General features: G+C 51.2%; 1 protein-coding gene across 3 annotated transcripts in view; it reads right to left on the reverse strand.

The window, feature by feature from the left end:
* Window positions 1–1,097: 1,097 nt before the first annotated feature.
* Window positions 1,098–16,604, reverse strand: part of KDM2B (lysine demethylase 2B) — a 92,537-nt gene continuing 77,030 nt past the window's right edge. Inside the window, exons 2-12 of one of the 3 annotated variants that reach the window (XM_080650631.1) lie at window positions 16,163–16,387; window positions 9,328–9,471; window positions 7,959–8,045; window positions 7,528–7,788; window positions 7,220–7,333; window positions 6,573–6,611; window positions 5,730–6,409; window positions 4,892–5,055; window positions 4,645–4,806; window positions 3,577–3,795; window positions 1,098–2,412 (exon numbers count right to left, since the gene is read on the reverse strand). In XM_080650631.1, the coding sequence (XP_080506757.1) occupies window positions 2,231–2,412; window positions 3,577–3,795; window positions 4,645–4,806; window positions 4,892–5,055; window positions 5,730–6,409; window positions 6,573–6,611; window positions 7,220–7,333; window positions 7,528–7,788; window positions 7,959–8,045; window positions 9,328–9,471; window positions 16,163–16,387 (2,277 nt within the window). In that variant the 3' untranslated portion in view covers window positions 1,098–2,230. The remainder of the gene's footprint in view (window positions 2,413–3,576; window positions 3,796–4,644; window positions 4,807–4,891; window positions 5,056–5,729; window positions 6,410–6,572; window positions 6,612–7,219; window positions 7,334–7,527; window positions 7,789–7,958; window positions 8,046–9,327; window positions 9,472–16,162; window positions 16,388–16,604) is intronic. The other 2 variants (XM_080650629.1, XM_080650630.1) reach the window with 2 other exon arrangements.

Here is a 16,604-nt window from a genome sequence, read left to right on the forward strand (position 1 = left end):
CTTAAAACAATTCCCAAGGAAAAGGATGCCTCTACTGGACATCAGGGAAACTTACCCAGGGGTTCGGAGAACTCAGGCTGTCAAGAAAACCAAAACTTGACCTCTAGTGGGGGTGCTCCATGATGAACCGTCAGGCTAGCAAGGGTAAGCCATGTTTTATAAATAAACCACAGAGTGCTAAACTAATCTGTTAAATGCATCTCCCAAATTAAATTCTGGGGTGCAACAGCTTCAGATGTCTCCAGTCTAAGTCAGAAAGAATCTATGGATTTAAGTTAACAGAAGGCACAAACCTAGAGGGGATCTAAAATCATTTTGCGATGACAAACAGAAAGATAACGGGAGGGGCAGGCAATATGAAAACTACCGTTAGCAGAAAAGGCTTGTCCCACGAGACCCAAATTTTATGTTGCTACTGATTATGGAGGCAGGAAGTGGGGTTGTCTTCTCCATTTTCAGATTCACTAGAGCAGTTGTTTCTGTATTTGAGTACAAGGTTGCAAGGCTCTGTCGTTAGATCTAAAATTACTTCTCACTAGTTTCTGCATCTGCCACCTGGGGAAGTTACCTCATAACCAAGGGTCTCCAGCTACCCTGGCCCAAGGCTACTAAAGCACAGGATGTGGCCTTGAGTTGCCTCCAATGGGAGGTTGAGAAAATGGACTCCATACACCCCCACCTTTGGCAGTAAAAATACCAAGTGGACATTGATGTAGCAGTTCTTTCTCACTACCTTTATTAGCCATAAACAGCAAGATCTCTCTCTAAAGATGGGGAAAAAGCCAGCTGGTGTGCCTCAGTGGTTGAGCGTCGACCTATGTACGAAACAGGTCTCGGCCAACGGCACATGCCTGGGTTGCGGGCTCGATCCACAGTAGGGGGCGTGCATGAGACAATGATTCTCTGTCATCATTAATGTTTCTCTCTCCCTCTCCCAAGGGACTACTGCAATTTCTCAGATGAGTAAGAAATTATAGCTTGTTTGGCTTCAAAACAATATATACTAGTGTTGAGATTAGTGCCCCTAGACTTTCTAATCAAATGTCTAGTCCACTCCTAGAACAGAAACCCTCAAAGTCCAAGAGTGGGGTTTTTTTTGTACAATTGTTTATACAAATTCAATAAAGGTAAAACCAAGTCGGGAAGGTCTAGGAAAACACCACCAAACAACAATGGCACTTATGAATGCATATCTTTACAACTGGGAAATAGCCGTGATATAAACCTGAAACGAGAACTCTGCTCACACTTCAAAGGAGAAAGAAAAGGAAAAGAAAGGCTACGTTGGGTCATTTACTCTACTTCTTGACTCACCGTATAAATTAGATCTATGTAGAGTCCAAGAGCTCATGCTGGAGCAAACCCTCCTGAGTGCAAAGGTTGAAGTTCAATTTTAAAATTTTTGAGGAAAGGGTGAATTCTATACAGGGGAACCTTGGCAAAGTGTCTTACTTCCACTATACTTTACATATATGCACAACATGCTTATGTAATTTCTTAACGTCCAAAGCAGGCTCTCCGCTTCCAGGTAAACATGCTTTTAACCGGAAGGCTCAGCCTGCTCTGCCAGGTCTGGGCACATGTATAGATGGATTATTTGTGTTGATGAAGTCCAGGGTAAGTTCTCTCCTACCTTAAGGAAACCAGGAAAGTTGGCAATCATAAAACAATAAAAACACTGGTATGCATTCAAACCTTGCATAAATAACTTTTAAACAATTTGTACAAAAATAATTCCTCATAATGTAAGATGTAACAAAACCAAACAAAATATGTCAAGACGGCAGATGTGTTGTGTGGTCCACTTAATGTTGACACCAAAAACCCCGGAGTTGCAAGGAATGAGGTGTCCAGAACAAAACACCATCACAAAAAAAACAACACAAAAAAACAGTTAAACTCCTAAGCTCATGCTTCATTAAGAGAATTTCTCCAAAGTTCATCCTCCTCTCCAACAGGAATGTCTTCTTGGTAAAGGCCGCCTTAGAAATGGTCCAGAAAGCAGTGCAGTTACTCTTCATAATAACGCAAATGTCCGGCTCACTCATCCCCAAAACGGGTGGTGGAACGGCATTGCCTTGGCAAGACTTGCAAAATGGAATCGTTCTGTGGTCTGTTGTTCCAAGTTCCAAATTGAAAATAAAAGCCCTAGCTTCTGTAAAGTCTTTTACCCTCCCCTGGCCCCGTCCCTTTCCCCCACCCACCCTGTATTTACACACTAGTCCTTGGACTAACTCAGTTTCTGCAGGAGTTTTTCTTCCACTTGCCCAAACTGGACACTCACAGACATTTCAGCTATGAACTGCTCACAGCCTTCCTTGGTAACTTGCTTGCAGTACCTCAGGTCAATATGACAGATATTTCCACAGCGCTTGAAGAAGGACAGGCATTGGTCAGTGACCTTATTGCAGTCTGCAGGGAAGAAGACAGAATGTGAGGTGGAGGGAACGTGGAACCTGAACAAAGGCCCCCAAATCCCAGGCGCTTAGCAAAGGAGAAACTGGATTGAGCTCTTGAGCATATTCCAGCCCCTGCAGTAAAGCACACGGAGGCGGCACTGCCTCTGTCTTATCAAAGTCCCTGCAGGTTAGGAGGTGGCATAAGGAAGTAGTGACAGCACCACGAGTCACCAAAGAACTAGCCGCCTTTCAAACAATCAGAGTAGCCCCTTTCAAGCAACCCCTCAGGTCAACACAAAATCTTGGCACAGACGCGCCCAGATTCTTGGATGCACGTTTCAGATAGTGTAAATATAACCCAATCTCATAAAGGCAGTAGGAATTCATGAACTTGGAACCAGCACAATGGAATGCTGTCTGCATTACAGGCATTGCCGGGCACTTAGATGGGAAAAGTGACGGGGGGCGGGGGGGGGTTAACACCTGTTCCAAGGGTACCCCTTAACCTTTCAAATTCCTCCCCACCAAGTGGCTGACCCTCTTTATAAGCTTACGGCAAAAACAAGTGATGGAGGATGTGGAATTCTTTCAGAAAAATCATGCCTCTGTCCATCTCACTGTCCCTCATGTCCCAACTCCTTAAAAACAAACTCCCTCCCCATTAGCAAGCGGAGGGATGTGTGAGGTTTCACAACGTGTGCGACAAGACAACGAACCGTAAAGGCACTGGAAGTTTCTTCTCTCCAACCTGCGACAGCAGGGTCAGGAAGGGTGCGCGAAAGTGAAGACAACGATGGCAGAAAGCAAGCTGCTTACTAACCTACTGGGCCAGGCCTTGCCTTATTGCCCACTGCTCCCCACCCATCCCACAGCACTCATCCCGCCAGGCGCCAGCCTGTGCCCACTGAGGGAAGCTTCCCTGGCGCTTGTTTTGGACCAGGAACCACTGTTCTAGGCGCTCACGGCTCCCAGCATTTTTGGTAGCAATTATTACAAATCCGGTAATAACTTCTGCAGCATGTTTCCCCTCTAAACTGGGCTGTGTATCTGTCTTGATCACTGCTATGTCCTAGGACCGAACACTGGGATCCTATAATAATAGCAGGCGCACAAATGTGAAATTCCCAGCTTGTCCCACCAGATGCTGGGCAGTCCCTGTTGGGTGACCCCGACTGACCTGACAAGTTTATTTCTGTTAAGGAGTCCCGGGTGGTGGTGCCCACTGCAGTGAGCAGGTTGATGGACTGGTCAGTAACATGGTTACAGTAACTAAGGTGGAGCTTGGAGAGCAGGGGCATGTGGCGGATGATGAGCCGCAGAGAGGCGTCGGTGATGTCCAGGCCTGCTAGACGCAGCTCCACGATGTTTCGGAGCTTGCTCCGATTGTCCATCTGACCTGAGGGGCAGGGAGGAGAGAGGCAGCATATCAACCTGACAGGACACAAAAGGCCTACCAGCCAGACATAACACTTGGTTTCAGTTCGTCATTGAGTGTTTCCCCCCCAAAATCAGAATCAGTTCCAATATTTAAGAATCAGAAGATCAGCTGGCCAGTATGTTTCAGTGGTTAAGCATCGACCTATGTAGGGGCAGCCAAACAATGACTCTCTTTCATCATTGATGTTTATATCACTATCTCCCTCTTCCTTCCTCTCTTAAATCAATAAAAAAAATATACACATAAAATTTTACACATTGAGATTCTTGAAAGTTCAGAAGACCTAGAAACAGAGCCCACTCGCCACCCAGCAGTACTGGGCCAGACAGAGCCGACAGCATAGCATCTCTCAGTCACCATGGTTTCCTCATTTAAGCTGCTGACAGGGAGCGATGACCCCTGAAACCCGACCTTGGAGAGCTCTACAGGAGCCCCTGTCCAACCACCCTGGCCCTGATGCTCCAGGGGGCCTGAAGCCGATGCAGGATAAATTAACAGAGAAGCAGTCGGATTTGTGAGAGCCCCTGGAGAGGCTGTGGAAAAGAGCCTCTGCCTGCTCTCGGAGCCCCTGGGTACCTGAAGCAAACTGAGAACACAGCAGCCAAACTCCTCCCGGCATCCCCTGGGGACGGGCTGAGGCCAGAGAAGGTTGGAGGACCCGCACACCAGATGGCACCTGTTCTCCATTAAGCATTTAATAGGGGTTTTGCACACCTTCTGCACGCCGCTGTGGTGAAAATCAGACCCAACAGCACAGCTTAATCACACCACTGCTACATGGCCTTGCCCCCAAGCCTGGCCACTCACCTGGCCTGTTATCCGTGGGTGGAGACAGGAGATCCCGCATCTGGGCATCCTTTAGCCCTTCTACCCACTGGACATCCAGGGTCCGGAGCAACGGACAACTGGAGGTACAGAGGGCCGAGACCGCGATCCATGAGCAGCCTGACAGCACCAAGTCTCGGAGCCCTGGGGGAACAGAGAAGGGGTCGCAGGTCAGGTGATGCACCAGCCCCTGCACCTGCACATTTGGGGTCCCTGGCCCTGTGCTCACCTGGCAAACGGTTGATGAGCCAGCTCAGCTGTTTCTTGGAGATATTGGTCCAGCTGAGGTCCAGGGAGACGGGCTGTCGCCGGATGATGCCGCTCAGCATCAGGGGCGTGATGGACCTGCAGTGGTTCAGGTCGATGCGGGTCCATAACCGCTTATCACAGCACCTGGAGGCCAGACCCAGCAGAGGGGGTGCCGTCAGAGTTGGGGTCTCACTTGTGGTAACTCCTCACCTTCCCAGCTCGGGGACAGGCTTCTAACTCCACCCTCTGAACCCTTCTGTTTAGGTCCCGTCTGTTTGCACCTGGGCACCTCTGCTGTGACTGTCACAGGCCCTCCCCGGAAGGTGCTGGCACCTTTCTCCATTAAGCACTTCATGGGGGCTTAGCACACCCTCTACACACCGTTTCTCAAAACAAGCCTGAGCAGAGGTATCGTACCCATTCACAAGGAAGGTACGTAACTTGGCCAGAAAGCTAAGAAATATCAAGGCTGGGGTTAAGGTCAGTCACTGGCACCGTTGCTGTTAATAACCTGGGCTAACACTTTCAGGACAGGGCTCCACCTGGTCCTGTTCATCTTCCAAGGAGCCAAGTCAGGAAGTCAAATAGGCTTCATTCTTTTGACAAGTCCAGGCTGACCGGACTGCCGTAGCTGCTGGAACTCTTGGAGGAAGAGACTTAAGCTGGACTGGGCTTAGGCGGAGGGCCTGACCACTGACTCAAGGTGGGACCCTACTTCCCACCCACACTCCATCCCTGGTCTAGCCCAACCCTTAGCGCAGATCTGGACACACAACCAGCTCCCTGCTCCCGGCCCCAGTGGGGCACTGCCTCCTCACCAGCGGTTCCAGGTCCTGCAGACCCGCATGCACACACACAGGTCTTGGTGGCTGAGGTAGCTGAAGACGGCCATCCACACCTCCCGGTGCATGACGTGGGCCGCCCCATCGTCCAGGGGCAGCGAGTCGGGTGGGGGGCTGATGGGCGGCGGACGGATCACGTGTCGCTCCATCTGGATGCACTTGGGCGGGGACACGGAAGGGGGGGGCCGGGAGATGACGCGGGGTGGGCTGCGCAGGCCGGGCCCCAGCTGGTGTCGCAGTTCCCGGGGGGTGCCGTTGAGCCCTTTGCTGAAGCGATGGGGGCGCTCGCAGAGGCCTACGGGCCGCTTGGGCTCCTCGTTCTCACTCTCGGGCTCCGACTTGATGGGCTGGTGGTTCTCGTTGGCCAGGCTGCTCTCCGTCTTCTGGATCTCCTGATTGAGCTCCTTGCTCAGCTCCTTGCTCAGCTCCTTGTTGGGGAGCCGCCGTTTCCGGCGCATTTTCACCTTCTTCTTCTCGTCGTGCCCCTCCGCGCTCTCGGTGCTGGGCCCGGCTGTGGGGGAGCTGGAGCGGGAATGGTCGCTCTCCCTGGTCTTCGGGGGCGCCTCAGGCAGGTCGTCCTCCGGTTCCTGCTTGAAGCGCCGGAGCGGCTTGTTGCCTAGAGCCATCCGGTCCTCGGCATTCTTCCAGGACCGCCGCTGAGGAAGGACGGGGCAAGGGCCGGTGAGCAGGGGGCAAGGGCAGGTTAAGTCCCGGCTCAGGGCTGCACCCACTCAAGCCTCCCCACCCTCTTCCCAGGATCCTGCCCCAGTCCAGGCGTGAGATGAAGGAAAGGAAGGGGAGGGGAGGGACAGAGGGTACCTTTTTCCTGAAAAGCTTATCTTCTTTGCCAGGTTTTAGCTGTCACAGAACAGAAAGGATGCAGAGCTTGCTCCCAGGCTCGAGAGATTTGGTCCCCTCTACACCCAGCCCCACCACCAGGCCGTGGTCTCTAGAGTAGGGGCTGGAGGGGCACCTCACCCCAAATCCACTCTGATGGGTGGGCCCTGCCGGCTGGTTTTAAGGAAGAGGCTGGAAGTAGGGTAGTGTGGTCCAACTGTTCCCACCCACTGACCTCCCACCCTGGGACAGACCCAGAGATGTGCAGTGGCCAGTTCAGGGCGGACTTGGCCCAGGGAGCCAGTCCCGGAGGCAGGGCCTGTGGGATTCCCAGCCGAGCCTTAATGGCCAGAGCGGGGAGAACAGAACCAGGCGCCACCTCGTGGCTGATGCTGGAAGGGCCAGGGGGCGGAGCAGGGCCACCGAGGTTTCCCAGATCTGCAGGGCTTCCCCACCACAGGTCAGCTTCCCAGGCCCCGCGCCAGAACCCTGAGCCAGTGATCTGGGGCTGAGGCCTGGGAAGCTCGGGGGCTGGAGAACCAGTGGGGCGGGGTTGGGGGTGGAGGGGTGGCCTGGGGCTGGCAAGTCCCCAGGGCCTCGGGAGGGAGGGCGGGGCGACGTGGGAGCACCTGCTGCTGGAAGTAAGTGAGACTGGATCTCCACCAAGGGCTGAGGCTGCTGCCTAGAGGGGGCCTCGGCGAGAGGTGAGAGGAGGAACCAGGGGACGTTTGCAGAGTCGAGGCCTAAAGGGGTGGGAAGAGGAGTGACTGGCTGGTTTACCCCTCCTTTCTGTTGGGCAGGGCTCTCAGAACTTAGGCGACCTGCTCAGGGCAGCCAGAGGCCGGGGTCCCGAGTTCTCCCCAGGCCCATGCATGCCCCACGCCCCCGCCCCTGGGACCGGCTAGGCCACCCGCGCCCCGCCCCTCCCAGGACGTACTCGCTTGCGGCCACTCGGCTCTTGGGGCTTCTCGTATTTCCGCTTCCTCCTCAGGTGCACATCGTCTGACTTTCGGCGCAGGATGCTGTCTGGGGGCACCTTCTTGGGGTGCTCGTCCGACCTGCGCCGAGGCGCCTCCTCACAGTCGCTCCTCCGCTTGGCCGACTCCTGGCCTTCCTTGTTGTCCCGGTTCATCTTCTGCTCCTTGAGCAGGGAGCCGGGCAGGTTGGAGGCGTACTTAAAGCCAGGGCCACGCTTTTGCTTGTAGGCCAAAAAGAGAGAAGGTACAAGCGAACTGTATATCTTTGGACGAGCGCCCTTCCCTGAGCCCAGAGCACCCACCAGCCAACCATGTGGGCACAGGTTGGACTGGCAAGGCCAAGGTCCGCCCCTCCCGGGTTGACCCGTGGGATTGGGAGCCCGGCACTCACTTTCCCGGTCTTGCCAGCGTGATTACACTTTGGACACTCCCAGCAGTTTGGAAGCTCATCGTTGACTACGCCCTCTGACTCCTTAATCTGCGAGGGACAGTCAGTCAGCAAACAGGGAGGGGGTTGGAAGAGGCCACCTCTGCCAGGAACATTAATTCTCCCTCTCCCCCCTCCCCCCGCCCCGGCCCCAAATGCCATTTCCAGCCCATCTTTGGCTAAAAGAAAACAAGAGTGGTTAAGACAGGTGACTCTGGCTCTGACCGGTTTGGCTCAGTGGATAGAGCGTCGGCCTGCGGACTGAAAGGTCCCGGGTTCGATTCCAGTCAAGGGCATGTACCTTGGTTGCCGGCACATCCCCAGTAGGAGGTGTGCAGGAGGCAGCTGATCAATGTTTCTCTCTCATCGATGTTTCTGACTTTCTATCCCTCTCCCTTCCTCTCTGTAAAAAATCAATAAAACATATTTAAAAAAAAAAAAAAAAAAAAAAAAAAAGACAGGTGACTCTGAATTCATTCACTGGCCCTGTACTGGGTGGTGCTGGGTGTGAGCAAGTCAGACCTGCTGTCCCCACCCTGGAGGAGCTTCTGATGTGGGAGAGAGAGAAGTAACCAGGCAATTAAGACGGGGTGGTCTGACTTCCAAAGTCAGGGACTAGCAAAGCGTCCCCTTCAGAGTGAGAGTCTGTGTGTGAGTGTGAGAGAGGGGGCGGTGAGCGTCAAAACAGACTGGTTACGCCACCTAGGGAAAAGGGGACACTCGGGGCTGAGGTACCATTTGGGGCAGGCCCACCCCGATCTCTTTAAAACACACAGATGCACACAAGCTGACAGGGAGGTGCCAGGTATGTTGACATTCTGGGACAGAAGCTATGTGCCAGCCCACAACAGTCTCTTCCTTTCAAAGGAAGAACCTGCTGCCCAAGACAGGCAGGTACAGCACGGCAGTCCCCACAGGGCAGCCCGGCCCGGACGCACCAAGGGCAGGTTCCCGGCACCCAGGAACACAACCCCCTATTGTTACGGGCCCTCGCCTGGCCAGGCCCCAGTCCTGTCAGAAGCCCCAAGCCAGGGTCCAGCAAGCAGCCTGACCAGCCAGCATCTCCCTCTGGCCCAGGTGGAGACTCTGGAAACTCTGTGGTTCTGAGGTACTGGCTGGGGAGAGGGAGCGGGGGACCCGCACCTGTGCGTGAGGTCTGAGCTACTCCAGACCCTTCTTGCCCTCAGCTCATATCTGACACACAGAACCCCCAGATGTGAGGGCCCTCCCTGGGAGGAATCCAAGTTCCCCCTGCCCCAAGCTTCACCAACACTAAAGGCCCCGAGTTGGGGTGTTCGAGCAGCATAGCCAGGTCCCACCCGGAGCCACTCACCTTAAGGCATCCAGGGTGGATGATTTCGTTGCAGATGGAGCACTCCATGAGCATGAGGTTAAACTTGCCTTCTTCCTCTTCCACCGTGTCTTCCTTCCCCGCCTCGCCACACACTAGGCACACGGCGGTGTGGGGTAGCACTGGCTGGAGAACGGGGGGGAGCAGAAGTCAACAGGGGCCGGGGCCCCAAGGGAACAGGGCAAAGGCATGAGCTACTCTCCTCCGGCCTGCCACTGTCATTCATTTATTCACCCAGTCACTCATTCAAATACTTAAGACTACTACCTCTGTGCGCCAGGTACTAGCTACTCTTAGTGCTGGGAGTATAGCAATAAATGCCTCTGCTTTCCTGAGCTTGAATCTTAGTGGAGGGAGGAGGGCAAAGTGGAGAATACAGTATATTATATGGTGACAAGGGATATGGGAGAAAAATACAGCAAGCAGGGCCAGGGGGAGGGGTGGAAGGCGGGCTAATCTGAAACATGGAGGTCAGGGAGGGCCTCACACTTGAGGAGAGACCTGAAGGAGGTGGGGAGTGAGTCCAGCTCTGTGGGGGCTGAGGCTGCATTTCCCCAGGGGTATCAAAGCCTAGGCCATGGACTCTGGGGTCCCCAAGACCTTCACAAGAAGGACTGAGAAGTAGGTCAAAACCCCCTTCAGAACAATACTAAGCCCTAGCCAGTTTGGCTCAGTGGATAGAGCGTCAGCCTGCGAACTGAAGAGTCCCGGGTTTGATTCTGGTGAAGGGCACATGCCCCTGTTGCGGGTTCGATACCAAGTAGAGGGCGTGCAAGAGGCAGCCAATCAATGATTCTCTCTCATCACTCTTTCTCTCTCCCTCTCCTTTCCTCTCTGAAATCAATAAAATATATTTTTAAAAATAAAAAAAGAACAATGCTAAGACATTATCTGCCTTTCTCACCGTGTTGACAGTAGCGCTGCTGGGTGATGGCACTAGACGGGGCAGGGCTCACAGTGCACTAGCAGTCACTGAGCTACTCCTGGCCACGCACTCATTAAAAAGATCACCAGTTTCATTTCAGAGTGTGTTTGATGAGGCAGCAAAAATGATTAATTTTATTAAGACATGGACCCTTAACAAAAGAGATCCAGACACACTGAAGCATGAAGCAGACTAACGTATTTCAGAGGGAAAGGTGGGAGCAGGAAGAAGAGATTAACCAAAGAACATATGTGCATATATGCAAAACCCATGGACAGACAATAGTGCGGTGAAGGCCTGGGGAGGGGCGGCAGCAGGGTGGAGAGGGTCAATGGGGGGTGGGGGTGGGGGATGACACATCTGTAATACTTTCAACAATAAAGATAAATTTAATAGAATGAATAAATGAAACCTTGCCCCTTGACCCCTTTACCATTCTGTGTGACAAAATAGGGCAGTGCTTCTGCTGCATGCCAAGCGGTGGTCATCCGAAGCAGAAGCACTCCCGTGGCCAAGCTGAGGGCTCCAGCGGCCACTTCCTCCAGAACATCCTTCTACTGGGAAGGACTTTTATTTATTTATTTTTATTTTTAAAATATATTTTATTGACATTTTACAGAGAGGAAGGGAGAGGGATAGAGAGTTAGAAACATCAATCAGCTGCCTCCTGCACACTCCCCACTGGGTATGTGCCCGCAACCAAGGTACATGCCCTTGACTGGAATCGAACCTGGGACCCTTCAGTCCGCAGGCCAAGGCTCTATCCACTGAGCCAAACCAGCTAGGGCTACTGGGAAGGACTTTTAGAAAAACCCATGGATATTGGCATTATTTCCTCAAAGACGAAACAAGGGAGCCTGTCATTTCCAGAGAAATAACTTACAGCATGGGTTGCAAATAATACAATGCTTAATTTTCAAACAGAAATTAGAATCTTAGGAAACTTACGTTAGCCACTGTGAACCCAACAGCTTCCCAATACTCAAAGACCTTCCTGACGAGATTGGTAGCAGTGTTAGCAAATGTGGTTTTTAGTGGTTTTTGCTTTTTAAACGTTGTATAATGCTATGCACCAATATTTAGAAAATCTGCATAACTCAGTGCAGCAGTATTTTCCAAATGGCTAACATCATTTACATCATCACCCATGAGCAAATGAGCTATTTCAGGGGCGAGAAAGACTCATGGCATTTAAGTAACTACGAAAAAGTTCATTGATACAGTTTCAGAGTCCCCATTACAAATAACCTTTAAGAAACTGCCACCCGTTGAGTGCTGGTAGAACCTGAAAAAATACCCAAGATGATCTGAAATGACTGTTAAAACACTCCTGCCTTTTCAACCAGGCATCTGAGTGAGGCCAGACAGTCCTCATACGGTTCCTCTAAAACATCGCAACACAATGAATACTGAAACAGATACGAAAATCCAGGTCTTTTCTAACGGACCGGGCATGAAAGAGATTTACAAAAACATAACACAATGCCATTCTTTCCACAAACCATTTTTGTTTGGAAGATGTAGTTATTTCTCATAAAATTTTATGTTTTCATGAAGTGGATTTCTTATTATTTTTTAATGAACTCAGTGTTAATCCTGAATATAGTAATTTTAGTGAATAAGCCACATAAGCAAAAGCTCTTTGGGTCCTAATGATATTGAAGAGGGGAAAGATTGTTAAAGCCCCTGCCCTGACACACGGCCTTTCTACACACCTGGCTCCCAGCACCTGGCACAGGGATCCAGAGGAACTACACAGGCCATACTGAATAAACGGAGTTAGAGGAGCTTCGAACGCGCAGGTATATACAGATCTATATGCCACTGTACATCCCAGTGGAAAAAATCTACAACATGGCACAAACACTGAAATTCAAATAAACAAAACATAAGGAAGGTAAGAGTCATCATTTGTTCAACAAATACTTAAGGAACATCTGCTAAAGCCTGAAGCAAGTGGCCGAGAGGGGAAGTGATGAGGGAGACAGCTGCTCCTCGAGGTTTTTAGGACGATGAAGGCCGATCATGCAGAAATCCCAGGGAAACAGAGATAGGTCATGTACAGGTGTTACCGGAAGCAGTAGAGGCGGGTGCTGAAGGACGCACAGAGCCAGGGAATTTGGGCTCAGAGAGGAAAGAAGAGGGGAGCACATTGGGATACACTGGAGGCGCTGGTCTAGGATGGGAGGCATCTGACTGGGAAAGAGTGATGAGAGGAAGAAGCAGAAGGGAAGCACAGACCCAGGAGAGGAAGCCCAGGACTGGAGATGGTGCTGGACGGTGGGAAGGGATCAAGTCTGCGGGGAAGCCTCGTGGAGAGCGGGCAAAGGGAAGGCTTCTGTGGGAAGAGGGAGGCTCTGGCACATCGAGAGAGAAGGCCTAGAAAAGGAAGACGGGTGGATAAAACATCCCGACAAAGTGGAAGGGCTGGCGGAAGAGTAAGAAGCCTCCCCATACCTCCCAGTCAGGCCACGCCTGCATCTGCGATCAGTTCCAAAAGCCACATCGGGGTGGGAAGGAGGAGACACATCAATGTGAGGTTTCCTTCAACCAGCACCGACTGTGCCAGGTACCGGACGAGAACCAGAACTGAATAGGTGATGGAACAGGTGATAGGCCTGGCTGGCGTGGCTCAGTGGTTGAGCGTCGACCTATGAACCAGGAGGTCATGGTTCGATTCCTGGTCAGGGCACATAACCAGGTTGCAGGTTCAATCCCCAGTGTGAGGTGTGTAGGAGGCAGCCTATTGATGATTTTCTCTCATCATTGATCTTTTCTCTCTCTCTCTCTCTCTCTCTTTTTTTAATCCTCACCCCAAAATATTTTTTCATTGATTTTTAGGAGAGAGAGGGAAAGACAGAGAAATATTGATGTGAGAGAGACACATCAATTGGCTGCCTCCTGCAGGAGCCCCGACTAGGGCCTGGGCCAGGGAGGACCCTTCAGTCCGCAGGACCGACACTCTACCCACTGAGCCAAACCAGCTAGGGCTCTATCTCCCTGGCCCTTCCTCTCTGAAATCAGTAATAGATATATAAAAAGAAGAGGTGACAGCAGACAGGTTTCCTCTCACGGGGCCCGGGACGCTGGGCGGGCGGGAGACGGTGGGAGAGAAAACACAAGGCTGAAAAGGAGACAGTCCTGGGTCACGGCCAACACACCAAGCTGCAGGTGACACTGTTTTCAAAAACAACGGTCTCCGCAGACAACCTCTCAAATCCCGACAGAACACGAGTCACCGGACCACCTCTACAAAAATGCACCCACGCATGCAACGGATACAAATCCGTATTTAATTTCAAGGGGGATCTCAAACTCCCTGAAATCTATTCAAATGACCTGGGTACATGTAACAAAAACAGAAGCAATGAAACTTAAAAACTTCTGCACAGCAAAGGAAATAATCAACAGAGTGAAAAGGCAACCTATGGATGGGAGGAAATAGTTACACATCATTTATGTGAATAAGTGGTCAACGTCCAAATTATACGAAGGACTCCCATTTCAACGACAAAAATACGAACAATCCAATTTAGAAGTTGGGCAAAGGACTTCCAAGTCATTTCTCCAAAAAAGCCCCACAGACGTCATCACGTACTGAACCTATAAAAAGATTCTCAGTATCACTCACCAGGAGAATGCAAGTCAAAGCCATAAGAGATATCTCACGTCATACCCATTGGGATGGCCACGCTAATCAAATAAAAACAGAAAATAACAAGAAATTGTGGAGACAACAAGAAACATGGGGAAACTGGAACCCTCGTGCCGGAATCGAACCTGGGACCCTTCAGTCCGCAGGCCAACGCTCTATCCACTGAGCTAAACCAGCTAGGGCTACTGGGAAGGACTTTTAGAAAAACCCGTGGATATTGGCATTATTTCCTCAAAGACGAAACAAGGGAGCCTGTCATTTCCAGAGAAATAACTGGTGGGAATGTGAAACGGCGCAGCCACTAGGAAAACCAGTGTGGAGGCTCCTCAAAAACCTAAAAACTAGGATCCAGCAATCCCACTTCTGGGAATATATACAAAAGAATTCAAAAAAGGACCTCAAAGAGGTATGGCACACTCATGCTCATTGCAGCATCATTAACAGACGTGGAAGCAACTTTAATGTTCAAGGACAGATGAAAGGATGAGGAAAATGCAGTAGATAACACACAATGGAATATCATGCAGCCTTTAAAAAGAATGAAATCCCATCACAGGCTACAGCCTGGATGAGCCTTAAGAGGATTATGCTGAATGAAATAAGCCAGTCCCAGAGGGAGAAACCCTGTCTGATTCCACTCACACGCAGTGTCCAAAGCAGTCCCTCTGAGAAGCAGGAAGGAGAAAGATGGCTGCCAGGGGTTGGCGGGTGGGGAGGGGAAAAGAGGAGTTGTGGTTTAATGGAGATAGAGTTTCCATCTGGCAAGATGAAAAAGTCCCAGAGATCGGTTTCACAACATGGGCATATAGGTTATGTGACTGTACTATACACTTAAAACTGGTTAAAGTGATGGGGATTAAAGTACAGCATAGAAAATATAGTCAATAATACTGTGCTTACTATATGCAGGGCCAGAAAGGTACTGGAAATATCAGGGGGAACACTGTGCAAAGCAGATGATTGTCTAACCACTATGCTGTACACCTAAAACCAATATACAAAATAATATTGACTGTAAACTATATTTTAAAAATCCCCCCAAAAACATTTTTTAAAAAAAAGAGATAAAAAATAATTGATGAACAACATAAACCACCTGTTTGATCAGAAGAAAAATGTTTTATTTGTGCACTGAAATTGATATATGTTTATTTGGTTGGGTGGATTAGGGAGTGGATTTTTGCCTGTTTGTATAGCAAATAAATACAAGTAACAATAAAATTTTAAAAAAAGAAAGTGAAAATATACTGTGATAATTTATTGGAGCTTATTGACTTTTTTAAGTCTAAGTACGAATAAAATGTTTCTTATGCAAAAAAAACCTTATACATATGTATTGAATATAGCACAAAAATATATTTATTTTGCCCAAAAAAACCTCAAAAGTTAAAATTGTAAATTTTGTTATGTATTTTTCACAATAAAAAACAAACCTCAGTGTGTGCATGTGGAGGGACAAGGGGGAGGTGCCCTGGGCTTGGAGGGCACAGCAGGCTCGCGGATGCCAGGCTGGGCCTTCGGAGGAGCTTGCCCAGGATCCTGTCCCTCCGCCTGAGCAGACATCACTAAACCCACAGGGAGGACCCGGGGCCTTGAAAGCAGCACCCCAGGGAAAACAGACTGTGGGTGTATGCAGGAGGGAACCCACAGGCAGACCATGGGACATGCCAAGTTATCAGAGTCTGTGTCCCCTGAGCTGTCTTGGGGCACCACGCGATGCGAGGGGAGGCAGACCGTCTGGGGGGCTGGCCAGGCTCTGCGCAGCCCAGAGCCCCATAAATCAGCCCTCTTTCTCCGGGGCTGCCCCTTCAGAGGAGCACTGACCTTCCACCCAGACCTCTGACTTTGAAGGTAGGACAGGAAGGAAGGGAGGGCCTACATGAACTGGATCATAAAATGCTGGCAACGGGGTCACAGACAGGATAGGCTGCCCTAACCTCTCTAATGGCAGAGACTTCAAAGCACCGGGCCATCTAGGGAAGGAAGGAGGTGTAAGACCATCAGAGGATGAAGGAAAAGGAGCCTGAGCACCCGGCAGGAAGCCCTGCCCTGTGGGATTTGAAAACAGCGCTCATCAGAGCCCCTTTCTTTCCAGAGGGCACGTCTCTCAGGAGTGGCTGCTGCGGGAACCTTCTCTTTAAGCAGAGAAACCACCCAGCCTGATGCAGAGGGGCGTGGGGCCTCCTGCAGAGGAGGGCCGGGTCCTGGAGCGCCGGAGGCCCCTCCTGCCCACTCACCGCGATGCACTGCCGCATGATGCAGCTCTGCTTCATCCGCCCGGGGCCCCCGAACTTCTTCATGTCCTTGCAGAAGTGGCACTCTCCGCACTCGGTCCGCAGGCAGGCCTCGCACTTGCGGCATCGCGTCCGGCGCCGGCGAGCTCCCGCTGTGGCCCGGTTGGCGGCCAACTTCACCGCGGAGGCGGGGCCCAGCTTCCCTTTGGGCCTCCCTATGACCCGGTTCTGCAGGAGAACACACAGGACCGGTGAAATGCGAGGCTGCAGGGCGGGCCAGACCCCCGGCAGACGGCATGACAGGTTGACTTGTATCTCCCCACCAAAAAAAAATGTCAGCGTGTAACCCCGGGACCTCAGAATGGGACCTTACGTGCAAACAGGGTCTTTACAGAGGCAACTGAATTAAAGCCAAGTCATTGGGATGGGCCCTAACCCACCATGA

The sequence above is a fragment of the Plecotus auritus genome (genome assembly GCF_963455305.1).
Source record: "Plecotus auritus genome assembly, chromosome: 13".
In the NCBI taxonomy this organism is placed as follows: domain Eukaryota; kingdom Metazoa; phylum Chordata; class Mammalia; order Chiroptera; family Vespertilionidae; genus Plecotus; species Plecotus auritus.